Source organism: Hyperolius riggenbachi, chromosome 10, assembly GCF_040937935.1.
Source record: "Hyperolius riggenbachi isolate aHypRig1 chromosome 10, aHypRig1.pri, whole genome shotgun sequence".
In the NCBI taxonomy this organism is placed as follows: Eukaryota; Metazoa; Chordata; class Amphibia; order Anura; family Hyperoliidae; genus Hyperolius; species Hyperolius riggenbachi.
In genome coordinates, this window is record NC_090655.1 from 78,895,555 (window position 1) to 78,917,456 (window position 21,902).

Genomic DNA, 21,902 nt, shown 5'->3' on the forward strand with positions numbered 1-21,902 from the left:
CTTGACTGCATTTCTGATCAGCGCTCTCCTTGTTCGGCCTGTGAGTTTAGGTGGATGGCCTTGTCTCGGTAGGTTTACAGTTGTGCCATACTCCTTCCATTTCTGAATGATCACTTGAACAGTGCTCCTTGGGATGTTCAAGGCTTTGGAAATCTTTTTGTAGCCTAAGCCTGCTTTAAATTTCTCAATAACTTGATCCCTGACTTGTCTTGGACCTGTCTGGTGTGTTCTTTGGACTTCACGGTGTTGTTGCTCCCAATATTCTCTTAGACAACCTCTGAGGCCCTCACAGAGCAGCTGTATTTGTACTGACATTAGATTACACACAGGAGCACTCTATTTAGCCATTAGCACCCATTAGGCAATGTCTATAGGCAACTGACTGCACTCAGATCGAAGGGGGCCGAATAATTATGCACACACCACTTTACAGTTATTTATTTGTAAAAAATGTTTGGAATCATGTATGATTTTCGTTCCACTTCTCATGTATACACCACTTTGTGGTGGTCTTTCATGTGGAATTCCAATAAAATGGATTCATGTTTGTGGCAGTAATAGGACAAAATGTGGAAAACTTCAAGGGGGCCAAATACTTTTGCAACCCACTGTATCTCCAGATGTATCCTTTTAAAAAATAATATTTTGGATTTGGCACCTCTGTGGCTATGTTTATTTTATGTGTGTTGCTCCTGCGGAACAGCCTTTAGGGACCGAAGGGGATCGTCTCTCATTCGCAGCTAATAACTTGGCATTATCACTCCAGCAGTTTTGAGCATTACTTTCCGCTCACTGAATTGTACTTTATGTATTATTTGGTGTATACTGGTTTTTCTGTTCGGTGATATTTACACATTGGCAATCCAGCACTGGAAGAAACCTGGGATTGTTTAATACAGTAATAGAGATTTCTTATCAGTGTTTTCCTGTCTATATAGACGGTTGTGTTGTACTTATGACTGCACTGGTTACGAGTCATATTATTTATGTATGATACGATTGTCTTATTAACATACTTTGACTATTGAAAACTGAATAAAGTATTATTATGAGTTAGTGCAGCATATTTTTTTCCTGTTTATTTATACTTCATTGCTTTTTACACTAAGATTACTTTGGTTAGGTAAGCTTATTCACTGGTGATATACCGTACTATGGGAATGATTCACTAAACCGTGATATGACAAATAGCACCCCTTTTTCAAAGATATCACACCTTATCAAAGATAGCAAACCTTATCAAAGTTAACATGCCTTATCAGAGTAGCATAGCAAGGACTACGAACTTATGCCTGCTAACTGGCAATGGCACTCATCCTGCCCTGAGCCCCTGTGGGTTTGTAGCGCTCGCTATGCTACTTTGATAAGGTGTGATATCTTTGATAAGGTGTGCTATTTGTCATATCACGGTTTAGTGAATCAAGACCTATGTGAGGGCCCCTCATGCTATGTATGCATTGGAAGGTCGTGTGTGTGTGTGTGTGTGTGTGTGTGTGTGTGTGTGTGTGTGTACTGATTCACGGTATCAGAGGTGGGCTTAGAGTACGCAGGGCCTGGGGCGAGTGTCATATGCAGGGCCTAGTTCCATAAGTGTAGGCCATATACGGTACCGTACCACCATGCTCACTGGCTTGGCTGCCTTTAATGCTGGGCCAACACAGCTCGATTTTGCCACTCGATTCCGCGCCCGATCGCCCGATTCTGCAGGCGATTCTCTTATCTTCCACTTGTTTTTCTTACCTTTTCCCATTGTCCTCCATGCAGAATCGAGTGCGTAAACGATCGGGCGGGAGTTCGGACATGTTGGAAATGATCTATCGAGCCATCTAAGTGGCGCAGAATCGAGCAGTGTATTCCCAGCATAATGCAGTACACCTTCTCAAACAACTAAATTTGTTAAAGAGAGACTGAAGCGAGTATAAAACTCGCTTTAGCTCTTATATTCAGCAGGGGCATGTGTGCCCCTGCTAAACCGCCGCTATCGCGCCACACAACGGGGGTCCCTTACCCCCCAAATCCCCTTGTCTACTCACGGGGATCTCTTCCCGTTTGAGGCAGGGCTAATGCACGCAGCCCTGCCTCACACGCGTCTATCAGCGCGTATCTCTGCCTCTCCCCCGCCCCTCTCAGTATTCCTTCACTGAGAGGGGCGGGGTAGAGGCGGCGATGCGGCGCTGATAGACGGCGCTGAGAGGCAGGGCTGCAGCCATTAGCCCTGTCTCAACTGCAGCAAAATCTACGACCAAGTTGGTCGTAGATTTTGCAAGGGGGGATTTGGGGGGTAAGGGACCCCCGTTCAGCCGCAGGATAGCAGCGTTTTAGCAGGGGCACACATGCCCCTGCTGAATATAAGCTCTGAAGCGAGATTTATTTTCGCTTCAGAGTCTCTTTAAAGGCCACTAAGCCAACCAATATACTGGGGATGGGTACTAAGCTGGCTGAGGAGCTAGTGATGGGTACTAGGCTGGCTGGCGTGCTACAGATGAGTACCAGACTGGCTGGGGATAGGTGCTAGTCTGGCTGGGGAACTAAGGATAGGTAGAGGCTGGCTAGGGATAGGTACTGACTGGCTGGTAGAGTTAAGGGTGTGTACCAGACTGGATGAGGATGGGTGCTAGGCTGAATGGTGAGCTGGGGATGGGTACTAGGCTAGAGATACAAACTTTGGAGTCCAAAGTTTTATATCCAGACATGCTCCCCAACCAGTCTAGTACCCATCCCCATCTCCCCATTCAGCCTAACACTCATCCCCCAGCCAGTCTGGCACACACCCCTAGCTCCCCAGCCAGTCTGTACCTATCCCTAGGTCCTTAGCTAGCCTCTACCAATCCCTAGCTCCCCATTAAACCTAGCACCCATCTCCAGCCAGTCTGGAGGCTCCAATCTGAGCCCCCTCCGGCTCCAGTCTAGGCTCCACTGACTGACCTAAAAGCACCTGGGCCCCTCAGGCTGAGGCTCTTGCAAGTAACTTAATCATGTGACAAGCTTTATGTCAGTGTAGAAATTCATTACAAAAATGCAAACTGCATAGTACAGTAAAGCATGCTGAAGACAAAAACCTAAGTAATAAAAGGGAGGTCAATGCAAAATATAAGGTGCATAAAACAAAATAGGAAGATCTATTTGTATATGACTTTTGTTCAGCAACAGCTGGACTTCTGTAGCCCTTTCCTACACCACCACCAAAATATTGGGACAGGGTGATATGTGTTGTGTCTGCTGGCCTGACTCCTGTTCATTCCATAATGGTTTACAATATATTCTGCTGGTGGTATTGTAGAGTCTTTACCTGTTAAGGTGCCCATTAACGGTATCATTTTTTCATCAGATGCAATCTTTTGATGCACTTTTTATGATTAAACTGTACAGAAAACTGCACAGTGTGTGGCAAAAACTGATGTAAAACGATTCTTTGGTTGACTGGAACAGAAATTCTAATTGCTCCAAAAGTTGGATTCAGCAATTGTAACTGAAGAGAGAAAATGCCCTAATTGACTCGCTTAAGGAAACAATCCAGAATTACCTTCAGATTACTTACAATCGTAAAAAGTGCGTTGAAAGCTTGCATCTGATAAAAAAAATTGTACCTTTAAATTTAATGGGCACTTTTTTAGAATCAGAATCATTTATTTTGCGAAGTACAACGGGGGTTGTACCCGGAATTATTTTTGGCACATACAGGGTCGGTGATGGTACGGTAACAGCAGAATCATAGAAATACAAAAAGGTCGTTTCAGAGATGTATAGCAGTCATCAATTTCAAAATTTACACAGTGCACATAACACAAAACTTAAAGAGAACCTGTACTGAAAATAAAAGGTCAAAATAAGCATACACAAGTCATACTTGCCTTCCATGTAGTCTACTCCTCAGTGTCTTTCTCCTGTCCCGCGTCCTATTTGTTCACTATGATCAAGGGAATTTTCCGTCCTCCATTTTGAAAATAGCCATTACCCCATAACAGCTTTCTGGTCAGCACACAGTTAAACTGTAACATCGCCCACTTGAGCCATAGGGAAACATGAACATTACTTGGTACATCCGTTTTCCTCTCAGCTATAACTGACAGCAACTGATATTTTACTGACAGCAACTGATATATTTCAGATCTGACAAAATATTGTCAGATCTGGATGGGATTATTGTCAGAAGAAAATGGTGAGCTTCTGAGAGGAAATGATGGCAAGGTAACTCTGTAATGTTCACTTAAAGTTACCTCATGTGTTTATTTTAAATATTTTTACTCAGTACAGGTTCTCTTTAAGCTAGATGGGTCCGTCTGAGTGCTATGTCGAGCGGAGCTGCCTGCTAAACTCTGCGGACTGCGGCGCTCAACTGCTCTACAGCAATAACAGACACCCCACCGCATGTCTTGGAAAAATGCAGGTTGTGAGAGAGAAGGAGAAAAAAAGAAGGAGCGGTAGGAGACTGTGAGAAAGAAAGTAGTGGAAGGTAAGACCCCATAAGATTGCAGTGCAACCTAGTCCATTTAAATGTCTCACTTGGCAGGCTGTGACAGATCTGCAGCTGCTGCTCTGGCACTGTGTGGTAAGGTGCTAGTGGGTGCCAGTCCGGTGGGCCCCAGCCAGATGCTAGACAACTTAAGCCTGGCAAACCCCGTGGAGACCAGGTGGAAGGTGGCAGCTCCAGGCCGTTGGAGCAGGGCCCGGCAGCCGGTGGACCAGGATGGCCCCAGCAAGGTTCCTCTGTGGAGGTCCTGGATGCCTTCAGCGGCAGTCAGCAGCAGCGAGGAGACCCTGGACAGTCGCGGCGGAGAGGCAGCGGCAGAGAGCCACGGAGGGCCGTGACTGTGCAGTGGCGGCTCCGTGTGTGGTACACGTGGTGGATGGCTGCGGCTATGTGATGGCGGCGATCCGGGATCCGGAGCACAGCGCGCCCAGGCCCCCATGATGAGGAGAGCAGCGGTGGAGTGGCCTGACCTCCCCAGAGCGGCCGCATCGGCATCTCACCTCCTGCGGCGGTGGAGCGGCTCCATGTGTGGTCCATGTGGTGGATGGCTGCGGCGGTGTAATGGCGGCGATCCGGGTGATTCAGGATCCGGAGCACAGCGTGCCCAGGCTCCCCGTGATGAGGAGAGCAGGGGTAACTCCTCTGACCTCCCAGCGCATGTAAGCCACAAAGGGAAGGGGGGGAAAAGCTATCAGAGCCGGAGCCCTGTGTGCCGAGGCGTCCTACTCAGGCGCCATCTTGATTTTATGTTACTGTGACTTTGTGCTGCACTGACCAATACAAGGTGACTGGTGGTGACTTTCCAATTCAACTTCAGTCATATTTATGCTGAAATCTTCCGTCATGTTTATGCTGAAACCTCATTAATATTAATTGGTGCAAGGCGGTAAATGTATTGATATATACCAAATGATCTCTGATTAGGGCATTTTGAGAGATTGCTGCATTGAGCATACTTCTGCTAGCAAATTCCTACCTTATACTGAGCACATAATAATGGGAATAGTCCCCCTTTACACGCGAAGCATCTTCTGCACCTCCCCCATTTACATCTCTCATTTCTCCCGCATCAGGACCTGCAGGAATAGCTGTTCTTTGGATGCACAAGTAATGGAGATTCATTGATTCGCTACACAATGGCATTATGCTGACATTCTTCTGCCTTAGAACTCACAAGAACCTGATAACGTTATTTTGGCTTAGATGTTCCTGTTTTAATAACGCTCTGTTTTGTATCTGTATCTAAGAAAGCAAAAACATCAGCAGGATAGTAGGAGGGAAAGAAAAAGGCCCTAAGTGCATTTTCTAATAACACTACAACACAACTTTAGACAAAACAAGAAACATTTATATTGTGCTTTTCTCCTGGCGGCCTCAAAGCGCTAGAGCTGCAGCCACTAGGGGGCAGTAGCAGTGTTAGCGAGTCTAGCCTAGAGATCGAAACCCTGGTCTCCTGTGTCAGAGGCAGAGCTCTAAAAGTGTACCTGATGTATTTAGAGAGTTTAGCCTGTCTAATTCCCCCTTTTTGTGACTGATCACAAGTGTAATTTGATCTCTCAGCTGTGTCAGTTCAGGAATCTCGGCTGTCTCGGCAGAGCAGCTAATTTGTAAACACATGATGTTAACCCTATGTCTCTTTCCATGAAAGCAAGCAGTAGGCACATTTATTTATTGTATTTATAAAGCGCCAACATATCACATGTACGATTTATTGAAGAATTTATATGAGCTGTAACAAAGAATTGTTTTTCTTTAAAGGTTGTTATGCTGTTGCTTATCTTTTAGAGCAAAACGGAAGTTCTGAGCTCAGGTCCGCTTTATTTGTTACACTATCCAGCAACTTAAGCCATAATTAGGAATATAGCACAGCACTCAGTAAAATACTACTATATCTACATAGAGGAAAAGGAGCCAGAGCCGGATTAAGGCTAAATGGGGCCCTAAGCAAAGTAACTGATTTGGGCCCCCCCATCATGTCGTAATAGAATCAGAAGATGCAGCTGCACAGCAATATGCCGCACACACCGGGCAGCCGAGCTACTGGTTGCTATGGGCAACAGCACGCTTTCCTCTGTGGGTGCACAATGCAGGGAGTAGCAGCGGCAAAATGCAGAGTGAGAGATGAATGGCTGGGAGACCCCTGTGAAGAGGGCGCCAGATATCACAGCAGCAGCACTTTCCCCCTGCATCTCCAGCCTGGCAATAGCAGAAAGCTGTGGACACCGCCAACCCAGAAGCCGTTCCCCAGACAGAATTACATAACCACCCCCACCACCGAACAACCAATTTCCTCCAAAACTAGACAGCCACCATGCAGCCTCCATCCCAGTGAATACGATAGTCCAGCAGAGAAGGCAGCCGCAGTGGGGGAGAATGACAGCACCAGATGAATCACATTCACCTATTGCAATACAAGCAATAGAGGTCCCGTCATCCGGAGCCCATCTGTCTCCTCTAGAGTGCTGCCGCTCTGTTACTACTACTATTACTACTTCCTACTTCCTGTCTGATCTGAGAAACAGGAAGTTCAGAGCGAGCGGCTGCACTGTAGAAGAGACTGATGGGTTTCAGATGACGGGATCTCTATCGCTTGGATCATGGATAGGTGAGTGAGCGTTTGCCATCTGCTGCTATCATTTTTGCTGCAGCTGTGGTTCTCTGTGGGAAGGGAGGGTGGAGTGGGCAGCGGCAGAGCGCACAGTAGCAGGAGGGGGACCTAGGAGGAGAGCCTGGCTCTGAAGACAATCAGCAGCGCACGGCATCATTTGACAAGACAAGACAAATAACATTTATATCGCGCTTTTCTCCTGGTGGACTCAAAGCGCCAGAGCTGCAGCCACTAGGATGTGCCCTATAGGCAGTAGCAGTGTTAGAGAGACTTGCCTACGGTCTCCTACTGAATAGGTGCTGGCTTACTGAACAGGCAGAGCTGAGATTCGAACCCTGGTCTCCTGTGTCAGCGGCAGAGCCCTTAAAGGGACTCCAAGCAGTGCCTGTGGATATGCCTTTAAGCATACCCACAACTAATTCATTACATCCTCACACCTACCAGCATGATGTTTGTAATTATATCCCCCTGGGTTCCTTATATTTCATTGCATTGTGCTGAATCGAGCTGCCAACTTTGGAGAAAAGTCGTCCTGTGGCCGTGATTTCGATCGCAAAAATATCAAAAACTAAAAGGCATAGAGCAGCCGTTTATATATCATTAGAAAGAGGAGAAAGAGAGCTTTAAAATGATATGTATCTTTCCATAGTTACTGCACTGCTCAGAGTCCCTTTAACCATTATACCATCCAGCCACCGCTGACTTTGGAGAAAAGTCGTCCTGTGGCCGCGATTTCGATCGCGAGAATATCATAAACTAAAAGGCATAGAGCAGCCGTTTATATATCATTGGAAAGAGGAGAAAGAGAGCTTTAAAATGATATGCATCTTTCCATAGTTACTGCACTGCTAAGAGTCCCTTTAACCATTATACCATCCAGCCACCGCTGACTTTGGAGAAAAGTCGTCCTGTGGCCGAGATTTCGATCGTGAAAATATCGAAAACTAAAAGGCATAGAGCAGCTGTTTATATATCATTAGGAAGAGGAGAAAGAGAGCTTTAAAATGATATGTATCTTTCCATAGTTACTGCACTGCTCAGAGTCCCTTTAACCATTATACCATCCAGCCACCGCTGACTTTGGAGAAAAGTCGTCCTGTGGCCGCGATTTCGATCGCGAGAATATCAAAAACTAAAAGGCATAGAGCAGCCGTTTATATATCATTGGAAAGAGGAGAAAGAGAGCTTTAAAATGATATGCATCTTTCCATAGTTACTGCACTGCTAAGAGTCCCTTTAACCATTATACCATCCAGCCACCGCTGACTTTGGAGAAAAGTCGTCCTGTGGCCGAGATTTCGATCGCGAAAATATCGAAAACTAAAAGGCATAGAGCAGCTGTTTATATATCATTGGAAAGAGGAGAAAGAGAGCTTTAAAATGATATGCATCTTTCCATAGTTACTGCACTGCTCAGAGTCTCTTTAACCATTATACCATCCAGCCACCGCTGACAGGATGGCAAGGGCTGGTTTATGTGCTGATGGGGCCCCTTTGACTCTGAATGGGGCCCCAAGCGACTGCTTTTGTTGCCTGGTCGGTAATCCGGCCCTGAAAGGAGCTCATTGCCATAACTTGCATATTCTCATAATGAGCTGCTCACATTATGTGCAGCAAGCAAACAGAGCTACAGTGTAAGGAAGACAGCAGCTCAGCATAAGTCACAATGTTAATCATAAATAAGGTGTTTTTTGGCTCACAAAAATGGACCTTCTAATATGGTGGAGGAATTAGCCTATGACGGCGGTAAGGATTAGATGGAGAGCTTTTTCCATAGAATATCTAGTGACATGAATATGAACTCTGCACTTCAGAAGATGTCAGCTCTGTATACAGTAAATGCATAATCATAATATCCTCATACACACCTTGTTTAACAGACATTCATCTGCAGATCTGACAATCATCTGCAGATCTGAAGATCCATCCTGGTGGATCTGATCTGCAGATGTATGTCTGTTAAACAAGGTGTGTATGAGCAGTGGCGTACCTAGGGCATTTGGCACCCGGTGCTGGGTATTAAAAGACACCCCCTCTTTAAAAGGGGGCGTGGCCACAACCGGGAAAAAATTTGGGCGTGGTCATGACCGGATGGGGGCGGAGCTAACTGTAATTTAAAGTATTGGCTAGTATAGTTGCCCCCAGTATAGCTGCCCCCAGTATAGCTAGTATAGCTTCCCCCATTATAGCTAGTATAGCTGCCCCCATTATAGCTAGTATAGCTGCCCCCACTATAGCTAGTATAGATGCCCCCAGTATAGCTAGTATAGATGCCCCCAGTATAGCTAGTATAGATGCCCCCAGTATAGCTAGTTTAGTTGCCCCAGTATAGCTAGTTTAGTTGCCCCCAGTATAGCTAGTTTAGTCGTCCCCAGTATAGCTGCTCCAGGAGGGGGGAAGCAGCACTAGAAGGAGGGGCAGTGGGGGCAGTGGCGGGGAGGGGGGAAAGATCCCCCCCCCCCTCACCTGGGACCCCTCCTTCTGCCTCTCTCCCCCTCCAAATGACTGCGTAGGCAGCGGGCAACTTACAGGCAGGGCGGGCGGGCAGAGACTACTTACTTTACTTCTGCGTTCCGTCGCCGTCACGTGCCTCTTCTCCGCTTCCAATGCTGTGACACGCATTGGAGGCGGAGAAGAGGCACGTGACGGCGACCCAGCGTTCCAGCTGCTGGAACGCAGAAGTAAAGTGAGTAGTCGTCTCTGCCCGCCCTGCCTGTAAGTTGCCCGCTGCCCCCGCTGTCATTTGGAGGGGAAGAGAGGCGGAAGGAGGGGACCCAGGTGAGGGAGGGGGGGGGGGGTCTTTCCCCCCTCCCCGCCGCTATCCCTGTCACCCCTCCTTCCAGCGCTGCTCTTCCCCTCCTGACCTGCACTGTTGCAACAATGGGGGGTCGTGGCGACACCCCCCTGGCTGGCTGTCACCCTGTGCGCCACGCCCCCCTGCGCCCTATTGTAGGAACGCTACTGTGTATGAGATCTGCAGATATCATAGACTATGAATGCATTTTGCAGTAACAGATCTTTTGCAGATACTGATCTTTTGAATGTGTACAGCATCTTTGTGTTCAGCATCTTGCAAAGATTTCTGTCTGATGGGGAGCTCAGCTCAATAGAATAGACTGTGTAGGTATGGCTCTCATACTACATGGAATGGGGTAAAATTGGTCTGTGATCTTGCCTTTTCCAAAGACTTTTATCTCAAGTGTGTATGTAGCATAATTTTCTAACTAACAAGGCTAATGTTTTGGAATAATTTACTTGCATTGTGAAGCTACCAAAGATCACGTGAAACGTCACGTGAGTCATGCAGCAACACAGGGGTCCTAAACAAAGAAGTCAATCTACCAAAGAAAGTTTGCTTTGGAATTATTGGGATGAAGTCCTGACCCTAACCCAACAGAAATGCCTCAACCAAGCCTTTTATAAGAGAAGACCCACCACCATCCCCAAGGTAAAGCTATTCTGTAAGGATGAATAGGTTAAAATTCCTCAAATCTTATACCACTAGTGAGGATAAGCTTTTAAGGCACAAAACCTGAGGAAGTGGGCTTGACCCACGAAACGCATTGCGTTAGTAAAATTCATTTAAAACTTATTATATTCTCTTATCATCTGTGAGGTAAGCATTTTAAGTTACCTATGTAAAATTATAGTGAATCTTCTCAACATGGACACCTCCAAACCATTAACACTTTGTTACTTAATGCTAATATGCCGACTGATCAGCAGTTGTTGAAAATGTTAACTTTAGTTATTGCTGAACACAGGTAATTCTAGATCATTTCATCAATAAACACATAAACAAACAAACTTTTGTATTTATTGGTTTAAGAGAGTTCTCTTTATGTTGTTTGAGAACCTGCATTAAAGACAGATCAGAGTTTAGATAATTCATGCAGAAATATTGAACATTCTAAAGGGTTCACACACTTTCAAGTAGCACTTAGGCCTTCTTCCCATTATAAATTGAAATCTCAAGCACTGAGCGCTTTTGTGAGCGATTTTGTCAAGCAATTACTGGCATTTTCTGAGTGTTTAGCGATCATGTGTCAGTGTTTTGTTAAGCTCTTTTTTTTCAATTTCCGATTTTGGAGTGTTTTAGGCCAGATTTAAAGAGCCCATGGCTTCAAGTCACTAAAGGACAACTGAAGTGAGATTGATATGGAGGCTGCCATATTTTCCTCCACTAAAACACCCGAAACAACCATGCAGATAATCTTGTCATAGCTGTCAATAATGCTACAAACACCTGATATGTTGCATGCTTGTTCATGGAAAACAGGTAAAATTTTCAGACGCATAGTCGGCAGGATAGGCAGGCAACTGGTATTGTGTAACCACTTCAGGAGCACAGGTTTACACCCCCCCAACCCTCCACCCCCCCCCCATCCCAGTGACCAGGCTACTTTTTAGAATTTTGGGCTCTGCAGCTTTTCTGCCCACCAACATGATCGCTCCCACAATAACACAATGGGTCTTTTTCAGTATGGAACAAAATTTTATTGGCATTTTACTTAACTTGAAGTAGTAAGTAGTATTTTATTTGTTCTGGCGCCTCCACTAATTAAATTAGAATAACAAGCCGGGATGTGATACTATGAGCGCAATGCATCCGAACTGAAACCAATGCAAGTCAATGGAGTAGTTTCCATTGAATGCGAATTTCCATTTGCAAAGCATTGCAACCTGTGAAAAAAAGAATCGGATGAATCCTGCAGATTCTGATAGCATGCATCCAATTCCCCTTAGTGCAAATAGGAAGACTTCCGGGAGACAACCAGAAGTTCCTGCAGCTGGATGAGATGCGACAATCGCATTGCATTATCCCAGTAGTGGAAATGGGCCCAAAGACTTACCAAGGTTATCCACACAATGCTAGCTTCCAGAGCCTGGCATTCCCCAGATAAACCGTATATGTAAAAAAAGTGAGAATTTCACATGAGATACAGCTTGGGCATGTGTTATGAGCACCCAAATGCTGAAATGTAGGAATCAACTTACAAACATCAGTCGTGTCGGTATGTTGTCCGATTGCACCAGAGGGTTCTTATACAGCCAGATCTCCTCCGGTTGGATAACACGTTGAAAAGGGTCCAAAAACTCAGTAAACCTGGAAAAACAAATAACAAAAGAATTACTTCAGCTACAGATCAAACAAAGATGGTCATCATCTAACCTGGCTGATTTTGTAGTGGTTTAGCAAGTACTCTGTATTGGTTATGCTCTCAGTCCCCACTCTTTTTTTCCAGAGCATAAGATGAAAATGCAGCTTGGCAAGTTGGTGTAAAGATCCTTCACAAGAAAGCATTTCTAGCAGGAGTCTATTTAAAATTTAGCAACTGACTACAAAAATAAGAACTATGCTACAGTGAACAATAAATATGTCAAAAGACTTAAGAGGTTCACCTCAGCCACGTGGAGAAAACTGAAGAACATAAGTGATTTAACAGATCTGGACACAGTTTTATAAACATTACCTGCATTTAGAAGGCAAACGTTTGCCATTCTCAACAGGTTCCTAACAAAACATTGTGCGGTTGCTGAAAGGTTCCTAAAATTATCAGTTGTGTGATTGCGCATACATTAATCTACCTGTAATGAGAGTTGTGTTTGCATGTGAAATACATCTAGGCCAGGGGTCAGGAAACTTTTTGGCTGAGAGGCCATAAATGTCACATATTTTAAAATGCATTTCCACGAGAGCCATACAATATGTTTCAAACTGGGACAGTGTGAGTGCGGAGTGCGCATGTGCAGCAGAGAGCTCACATCCCTGTTGCCATGGTTATGGGTATACAGTTGATCTGTCGGGCAGCGGAAGTGTCAGACACGTCTTCAGCTTCTCTTTGGTTTCAGGAACATCAGCAATTTCCCCCGAGAGCCAGACAGGAGAAATACCGACTAATAGCTTGTACAATTAGCTAGCTGACTTGAGGGTTGATTCACTTTGTAGGATGAGATCCCCGCCCTTTGTCCCAATAAACTGACTGTCAAGTGACAGGCAGCCTATTGGCCCAATCAAAGAGCGGGGATCTTGTCCTACAAAGTCACTGGACCTGACAGGGTCCAGAGTGGGACAATTGGAGCGGCCGCTAGTTTTGGGGGAAGCGAATAAGTTAGTAGTGCATGCTACAGCAGTAGCGTGCCTCTGTTGAACATTTTACTTGCATTGCCACACTAAGCTGTGCTGCTTGAGCAGTGTAGCTTTGTGAATCAACCACTACTAATTTGTCTGTAATCCAGATGTAGCCATCAAAAGAGCCACATCTGGCTCCCGAGCCATAGGTTCCCTACCCCTGATCTAGGCTGTACTGGAATAGATTCTTATTGAGGGTGGAATTACTCAATTTAAATACCACAAACCTAGTTTCCACTACAGGCTTGCATTTAATGTGTGAAAACACACAAAAAAGAAAAAACATAACTGTGCTGAAAATTTTCAATAAATGTTTGCATGCGCCTAGCATATATGTCAATTTTCCCTGTCACACCACCCCTGGTTTCCCTGCTTCAATCCTCCATCTGACTGGACATAGACCACCCAACATCCAGATCCACAATCTATATACCAGCCTTAAAAGAGTCAGATAAGCAGACAGATCAGGCGGGTGCATACACATATACAATTGCTACAAGCTTTTAACGGTAAGTTGCTGCCACCTATCAAAATCAGTGATACTACCTGTTTATGGCCTTCCAAGCCTCCAAGAAAAGTTATTTTTAGAACAACCTAATCTTTATACACAATATAAGTTCTATATGGTAACATCTCTTCAGAAATGTGGAGTTTGGCTCTGCCATATACCATATATACTTGACTATAAGTCTAGAAATTAAAGTCGGACTCACTAAATAAAAGTATATAGGGGTCGACTTATACACAAGTCACGAGCAATACTGAGCACAGTGAGTAATGTGTGTGCTATTTGTGACAATTCCATTTGAAACAAAATTTCCCCGGTGGTAAGAGACACTTTCTTGATAAAGAACATGCCAAGAAAGTACAGGCCTGAAAGTCCTGGCCACAACAATTAACAAGGAAGGGACGGGGGAAAGATACTGGGCTGCAAAGTGAGGGAGAGAATAATTGCTGCACTTGGGAGCCTGGTGGTGCTATCTGCTGCACTTAATGGACAGGAGGGGTTAAAAGCTGCAATACTGTATGCAGTGCAGTCATTAACCCTCCTGGTCCCCAAGTACAGCTCTTAAAAAAATGTTTTCTAATGTTCTCCAGCTCAGGAGAACTTCACTAAATCAACCCCAAAGTGTTCACTGTGAAATTATTAGCTTTGTTTTATATGCAGTTTTGTATCCGGATCAGAGCGCGCAGGGATATAAACTTCTTGCATGAGCTCAGTGAGCTGTTTATTAGCTCTAGACATGGGACATAATAAAACACTGAAAACTGCTAGTGCCTTTTTTTTTGCCATTCAGTAATTACTTCTTTGCCAAGAAAATTGTCGCAATGATCCTGATTTACTAATATTCCTCCAAGCCGAAGAAAACTGTTAAAATCATTAATGTTGCTGCAAACCTGTTAGGTGGTAAAAGTTAGCAACTCTTGCCTGGGTCTTATAAGACTCTAGCAACAGTTTTTGAAAGGGTAGTGAATTAGGTTAAGAGCTTTTAACATCAAGAGCAGTGTACGTGCCTGCAGTGAGAAAACATGAGTGAGTTGTGGCCATCTTCACTTTTCCCCCAGCAGATGCACGTTGGCTGCGATCAGGGGCAGATCTACCATGAAGCCACCTGAATCACGTGATTCGAGCAGCAAAATGTAGGGGGTGGCGTTTGGACAAACAGTTTGGACCACCTGGCACCAAACACAACCTTTCTCATCCACACATCCCCGATTCCCTGTCCTCATTCGACCGGTGGCACCTGTCGCGCTTCCCTGTGACATCATAAGCAGGTGAGGTGTCGATATATGCATCTTATCGAGGCATGCTATGTTAAAATCCCATCTCCGAGGAGAGATCACCATGGCCAGTCAGATGCAAAGCTTTGCCACGTGACCAATCAGGCGGAGGTGCTAGCACCAGACCGTCCAATTACACAAAGCTTCCCCTCTGACTGGCCATGGTGATCAATGCTGTGCTGTGGATACTGTCTGCTATCACTCACTAGGCCAGTCGCCTAAAGGCAGTGCATCCGAAACTGATTATCAGAATTATCTGCAAATTTCGAGTAAAGTAGAAATCTTGTAGTGAGACAAAACGTTGTACTAAACGCCTTTCGGACGTCCGTGGCACAGGAATATGGGGACACAAAAATGCCTAAATAAGTCCGCTGCAGGCTGAAGTTGTTTTGTACTAAAATGCCTTCAGGGCTGGGACCCACTAGGAATTGCTGCAGAGCTTTTAAATTGTGCAAGTGCTTTGTGCATCGATTCCCAGTGCGAATGTGACTGCAATTCCCGTGCAGCCAGTGCTGTAGCAATAGCCATAGTAGCCATAGCAACTGCTATAGGGCCCTGAACCAGAGGGGGCCCAAGTGGTAATTGATGTATTCACTATTTATTTTCCTATGTTTCTCCACCCTCTGACATTATCTTAGTGGCCATAGACTGTTTGCAGTGTACAGTGCATAAGCATGAACATTGCCCTGTCAACTCATATCCCATAGTGTAGGGACATCTGTCATTGCTCAAGAGTGGCTAGGCCTGATAGCCTATCAAAAGTCGGCATACTTTGCTTATGATTTGCATTTTTATCCTGTTTAAATAAAGTTTATCATACGTACCGGATGTCCTGATGCCCGGCTTCCCCTGTAGGCATGCCCCCTAGCAGAAGCAGTCATTTGTGCTTCTCTATTTGTGATCAGAGAAGCGCCTGTGACCTCTTCTGCAAGGGGGCGGGGCTATGGGCGGAAGGAACACCAAATAAGTATAACGAACTTTATTTAAACATCATATAATTGCCACAAAAGCGTTGTAAAAGCGATATTGCAGCGCTCGTATACTTTCCTAATCGTAATGGCTCCTGGTCCCACTCCCTACATTTACATTGGCAAAGCGGCAATTGACAGCAATTCTAAAACATTGCCAAAAGCACTCTAGTGGGTCCCAGCTTTAGACGTTCACGGTGTATACAAAAACACAGAACACCTATAGATGTCCGTGGCAGTCTGAGGGTCTAGTCATTGTTTCGACAATGCAGCAAATAAGTTTTCCCATTCCAATTCCTAGCTAACAGGTGAATCAATCATTCATCATCAATGCTGAATCTGGAACAAATGTGAAAATACGGTATGAATAAAATATTACAGAACCAAAAACATAAGACCCCCCAGGGTGACAATGATGGCTTTCATGGGAGGCGGTTTTCTTAGAGGTGAATCACAGGTGAAAACTGCCTATATCCAATCTTCTCGGTTTTACCGAGAGCTCCAGATATTATTCATGCGTCGCGGTGTCATGCAAATGTAATAGACACTCAGTAACACCGTAGCTGTGATTATTGATTTTCAACTTTTACCAAGCTGATATCTCCGATTTACGGCTGTGTATTTGTATTAAATCCCTCTGCGGGTGTTAAAATAGAAACACCAGGACATGTCTCTGAATACAATGAAAGTCTAAAGCATTTCATTTTCTTAAGGGTTGCTTTTCCCAATAATACACTAAAAATGAATATATTTGATGCTAGAAGCCATGCGTATTGTACACAAATCTGGTTTTTACTACTTTCAACGTAGACAGTCTTAGAGGCCTGCGCAGGTCTAATTTTTCAGACCCGCAACCAATCCGCATTCTGGTGAATCTGATACCCGCACACGACCTGCACCTGCAGACCCGCACCCGACCCGCAACTGGATTAAATCAACACGGGTACCCGAATCTGACCCACATTTCGGTAAACCCACGGATACTCGACTTGATGCCATAAATTTTCCGACATGCACCCGCAGTCACGCTACCCGCACCTGACCCACAACCCGCTTTCTGGTGAATCTGGTACCCGCATTTCGGGTAACCTGCAGGTACCCGACCCAGTGCAGGCCTCTAGCCTGTCTAGATTCAATAGTACATTGTTACAAATTGTGTTCATTATATCCTGAAATTGTAAGTGTCCTCTCAATGCTACCTTGTACAGTTTCTAAATAAGGCAAGTCAGAGAAATGCTCTGCCAGATTGATTTTTAGGGTCCCTATTACACCATGTGCATGGCTGCGCCACATAAAAAACTGACGCATCCTGTCACAGGCATACTTTCAATGGTAAGCACGCCTCCCTGATTTCGTTACACCGCACGGTGTTACTTGTCGGGAGCATTACAGTGTGCTCGTGTAAGAATCATGCCGCAATGGTGTAAACGGGACCTTAGGGCTAGCTCTTGGCAAAGACACGTTGCGCCCCATCCAATTAACTTTTTCTCCTAAGTTTTGTTTTAGAAGATCATTTTTCATCTTCTGTTTAAAAATATTTGTCACCACACAATTGAAGTACTAAAAAGTAGGTGACCTGTACGTCAACTGTAGGTGTACTGTCAAAATATAGTATAGTCAGAGTATTTCCTTGCTTTCCTAGTGGCTTACAAGGCTTTATATTGATACGGTGTGAAAAGATCGGCTAGGAGAAAACTTGGGAGAACGCACCACCAGAAACAGGCCTTCAGTGAACACGCGTTAGTACGCAGTGTTCCCTGTCTGGCCACGAGCCAAGCAGGAAGTGACACGCTCTTGCCGTCACTTCCTGCTTCAGGTATGCGGAAGTGCACGGAAGCGTATTGTTAAAATACGCTTCCGCACATGCGCGCTGCAACGTCAACAGTTTGTAAAATCCCTGCGTCGCCATAGAGTAACATGACTTGAGGGGTCCACCGCAGAGCGCCACAAGTACGCGCTTTAACGTAGTTTTGTCCTAGTTTCAGGGATGCCGCGAAAACGACACTTCCGACGCATCCCGCCGTACCGCGGCAGTATGAAAAAGTCTCCATAGACTTTCATTGCCCGGCGAGCACTGCACCGCTCTGGTGTGAAAGGACCCTCACTGCTTGGCTTGCAGCCAGAAGGGGGATTACAGCTCATTGCCACGGTAATCCTCAAAGGCTATTTCTAGCATTTCGAAGCAATGCATTCATCGCACTGCACTGCTTTATTAATGCAGGTTAGGAGTGTTAAACCGTCCTCAGCCTGTTTTTGCAGAAGCATAAACTTGAAATCTGCAGGGCTTCAGAAGTTACAGGAACATTCACCATCTGTTGCGCAGTGAATTGATACAGTTAACTGTACCTATATTGGTAATTTGCAGCTGAAAGCGTGTGGAGGACTGTTGCTGCATGAGGTTAGCGCTGCTGGAATTTGAATGTATTTGTATCTATATGCGGTTTAGAATTTCACTCTATGGTCGAAATTTCCCACTAGGGAGATTCTCTAAAAACTATTTCCAATGCCTCTCATGGGCAATATAAATCATGTTTTTACTCAAATTCTAAATATGTAAGAGCAAGCATATAAAAACATGACTGGAACATCTCAAAAGTTCTCACTGAAAAATGCATCACTCGGAGGCTGAAGAGATATATTCGTTTAACAAATCTGAAGGTTACCTTTACAGAGGTAAAACAACCGATAACACACAAAAAAGAGCCAGTACGTAGGCTGTTATTATTAAAGAGAATCTGTACTGTAATATTCTTACACTAAAAAGCATACCATTCTATTCCTTATTTTCTCCTGTGCCACTCTGTGCTGTTTCTGCCACTCTCTGCTGCAATCCTGGCTTGTAATTAACAGTTTTAGGCAATGTTTACAAACAAACTAACCAGCTTCTAATAGGCTCAGCTAAGCATAGTGTGTGAGTCATTCAGAGTATGCAGGGGGCCTGCAGAGGGTGTGTATCGCTTCTACCAATCACAAGCAGCCCTGCACATTCCACACAATCAATCCTTAGCCCGACAAACAGGACAGAGGAAAGATACATTGATTTATTACAGAGACAGTGTAATTAGGAAGAGCTGCAGTAAGCCCCAGCACATTAGAACAGGCATAGGAACTCATAGGATAGAAGAACTAAGGCTGAAAAAATTGTTACAGAGTCTCTTTAAGGGCCAAAGGTGACCGACACTGAAGTTTTCATGCAGAAATGAAAACTGACAGAAATGAAAAAACTTCCTTCTGTGCGGATATGAATCCCTTTCACCACATAGCGCTTCCCTTGTCTCTCACTAATAAGAGGTGCGCACATAGAGTGGCAGCGAAGAAAGAGGCGATGGAACAGGAAAATCAGCTAATGAGACAATACAACAGAAGGCTGCACTGCTTACGCCAAGATGTGACATGCAGAACCCGAGAAAGTGGCAGGTGAAGCTGGCAGCCTCTGACAAGGGCCAATAACCTAATACAGCCAAGTTTTGTTTTATAGACAACAGTCCAGCTAGTTTTACATCATATGGCTTTTGTAAGTCTGTGCACAGAGCAGTGATGTGCAAAGTGCAGCAACCAATTACTCCAGAGTTTTAGTTTTCTGTACACACTAGGGGAATATTTATCAATAGCCATAAAATAAGGTCTTGATTTATTTACTGTCATCTGCAGCTCTTCTCCAAGCAATCTTTGGTCCATATATCAAGAAGTGAAGCTTGCCCCATGCAGTGCAACTGGCAGCAAAGGTGTTGATTAGATTACGCTCTCTGCTTCCTTGTCCTCAGCATTAGGTGATGCAGAGCAAACAATAGCACGGAACTAAAGAGGAACTGTAATGAAAACAACAATGACTAAAATTGCTTATTTTTTTTACAATATTGAATTATAGATGATTTAGTCAGTGTTTGCCCATTGTAAAAGCTTTCCTCTCCTGATTTACATTATGAAATGTATCACACATGGTTTGACAGGTGATCTGTACAGAATGTTCGTTGCAGAGACAAAGATATTGCTTGCTTGGTAGTTGGAAAAAGCTGTTATTTCCCAAAATGCAACAAGGTTCACAGACAGCAAACTGTCAGGACCATGGTCATAACATCACACTGTGGGAGGGGTTTCACCACAATATCAGCCATACAGACCGCCCTGATGATCCAATCGAGAAAAGGGAAAGATTTCTCATTGGAAAGGGGGTATCAGCTACGGATTCGAATGAAGTTCAATCCTTGGTTAAAGTTCCTCTTAACCCTCTGGGGGATAATCCCGAGCTGAGCTCGGGGTAAGCCGCCACAAAGGATTTCTCAGGCCCTGGTGGGCCGATTTGCATAATTTTTTTTTGTTGCACGCAGCTAGCACTTTGCTAGCTGCGTGTATATACCGATCGCCGCCGCTCCGCGCTGATTCGCCGCTATCCGCCGTGCCGCGCCGCTCCCCCCCCCCAAGACCCCGTGCGCAGCCTGGCCAATCAGTGCCAGGCAGCGCTGAGGGGTGGATCGGGACTCCCTCTGACGTCATGACGTCGTTGACGTCGATGACGTCATCCCGATCGTCGCCATGGCGACGGGGGAAGCCAAACAGGAAATCCCGTTCAGAACGGGATTTCCTGTTTGCTTTGATTGCCGGAGGCGATCGGAGGGGGTGGGGGGATGCCGCTGCACAGCGGCTATCATGTAGCGAGCCCTTGGCTCGCTACATGATTTAAAAAATAAAAAAATTTAAAAAATAGTGCTGCGCCACCTCCTGGGCGATATAATTGTATCCCCCAGGAGGTTAAGCCCCAGAACATAAGTAGTGTAGATAAGAAGCTATGGACCCTAATGGATCCCTCTGGTCTAGGGGCCACGGTGCGATCGCAGCCACTGCATCTGCTACAGTTGCACAACTGCCAGAAAGATCCCCCCTGCTTCAGAACCGAATGTGCTTACGTATGAAGAAGTGGTGATCTGCTATTAGACACAGTTTTTTATTGTCCAGCTTTTGTTCCCTGTTTGTGTTATAATGCCATATTCATTAAAGGTAGATCGGTGCTTTATGTGCAGATGCTTCCACGCCATGCATTACTAGAGCTGTGGAGTTGGTACATAAAATCTCTTGACTCCAACTCTGACTCCTCAGTTCATGAAGCCACCAACTTCGACTCCATGTACCCAAAATTGATCCGACTCCAACTCCACAGCCCTGACTTTAACTGTCATTTAGTATTATAGATAATTCCTCCAGGTACCCAAAATTTCTCAGACTCTTCGCCTCCGACTCCACAGCTCTTGCAGGTCTATGGATTTGGTACAAAAATCATTCAACTCCAACTCCTCAGTTTATGAAACCTCCGACTTGAGGTACCCAAAAATTGCTCTGACTCCACAGCCCTGATTTTAACTGTATTTTAGTATTATAGATAATTCCTCATCTAACTCCCCAATATGAGCATCTCACATTGTATAGACTTGACTCTCCGCATATCTGACACGTGCTATGCTGATCCTATTCCAGCCACCGCTGTCCAGCTCCAGCCTTCACTCTCAGCACTCATCACTCTGTGAAATACCCTTCAGTAACAGATGTTCTCATTGTTACACGTGAAGCACAGAATGGAACCTGGCGTGGTGTGATATACAGACGCCGACAGAGAATTATAAATAGCTGTGAATATTCAGGTGACAGGTGCCGAATGAAATACGTCTCCACAACGCCACATGAATAAATATTAATCATGTGGAAGCTCATGGAGAGGACACAAATATTCATGACGTTCTCTTTGAATAATAATGCACAACAATGCCAAAGTCAGAGAGTTTTATTTTTGTTTTGATGATGTGAATTATTATCCGCATAAGCAGTGTTTGGAAATATTGGTTTAGGCAGCGGGGAGACAGACACTTGGATGGCATCTTAGCCCTAACTGAACTAGCATTCCACTCGTGGGTCACTTTTAGGTCTTATTGACACTATGAAAAAACGCAG

The 21,902-nt window shown here is 45.0% G+C and overlaps 1 protein-coding gene across 2 annotated transcripts in view; it reads right to left on the reverse strand.

Annotated features, from left to right (window-relative positions):
- The window catches only part of PLPP4 (phospholipid phosphatase 4), a 238,766-nt gene that overhangs the window by 116,375 nt on the left and 100,489 nt on the right, over window positions 1-21,902 (reverse strand). For both annotated transcript variants that reach the window (XR_011024584.1, XM_068258847.1), the window contains exon 2: window positions 12,078-12,186. Coding sequence is in view for 1 of the 2 variants with exons in the window: in XM_068258847.1 (XP_068114948.1) it covers window positions 12,078-12,186 (109 nt within the window). In the remaining variant the exon portion in view is untranslated. The remainder of the gene's footprint in view (window positions 1-12,077; window positions 12,187-21,902) is intronic.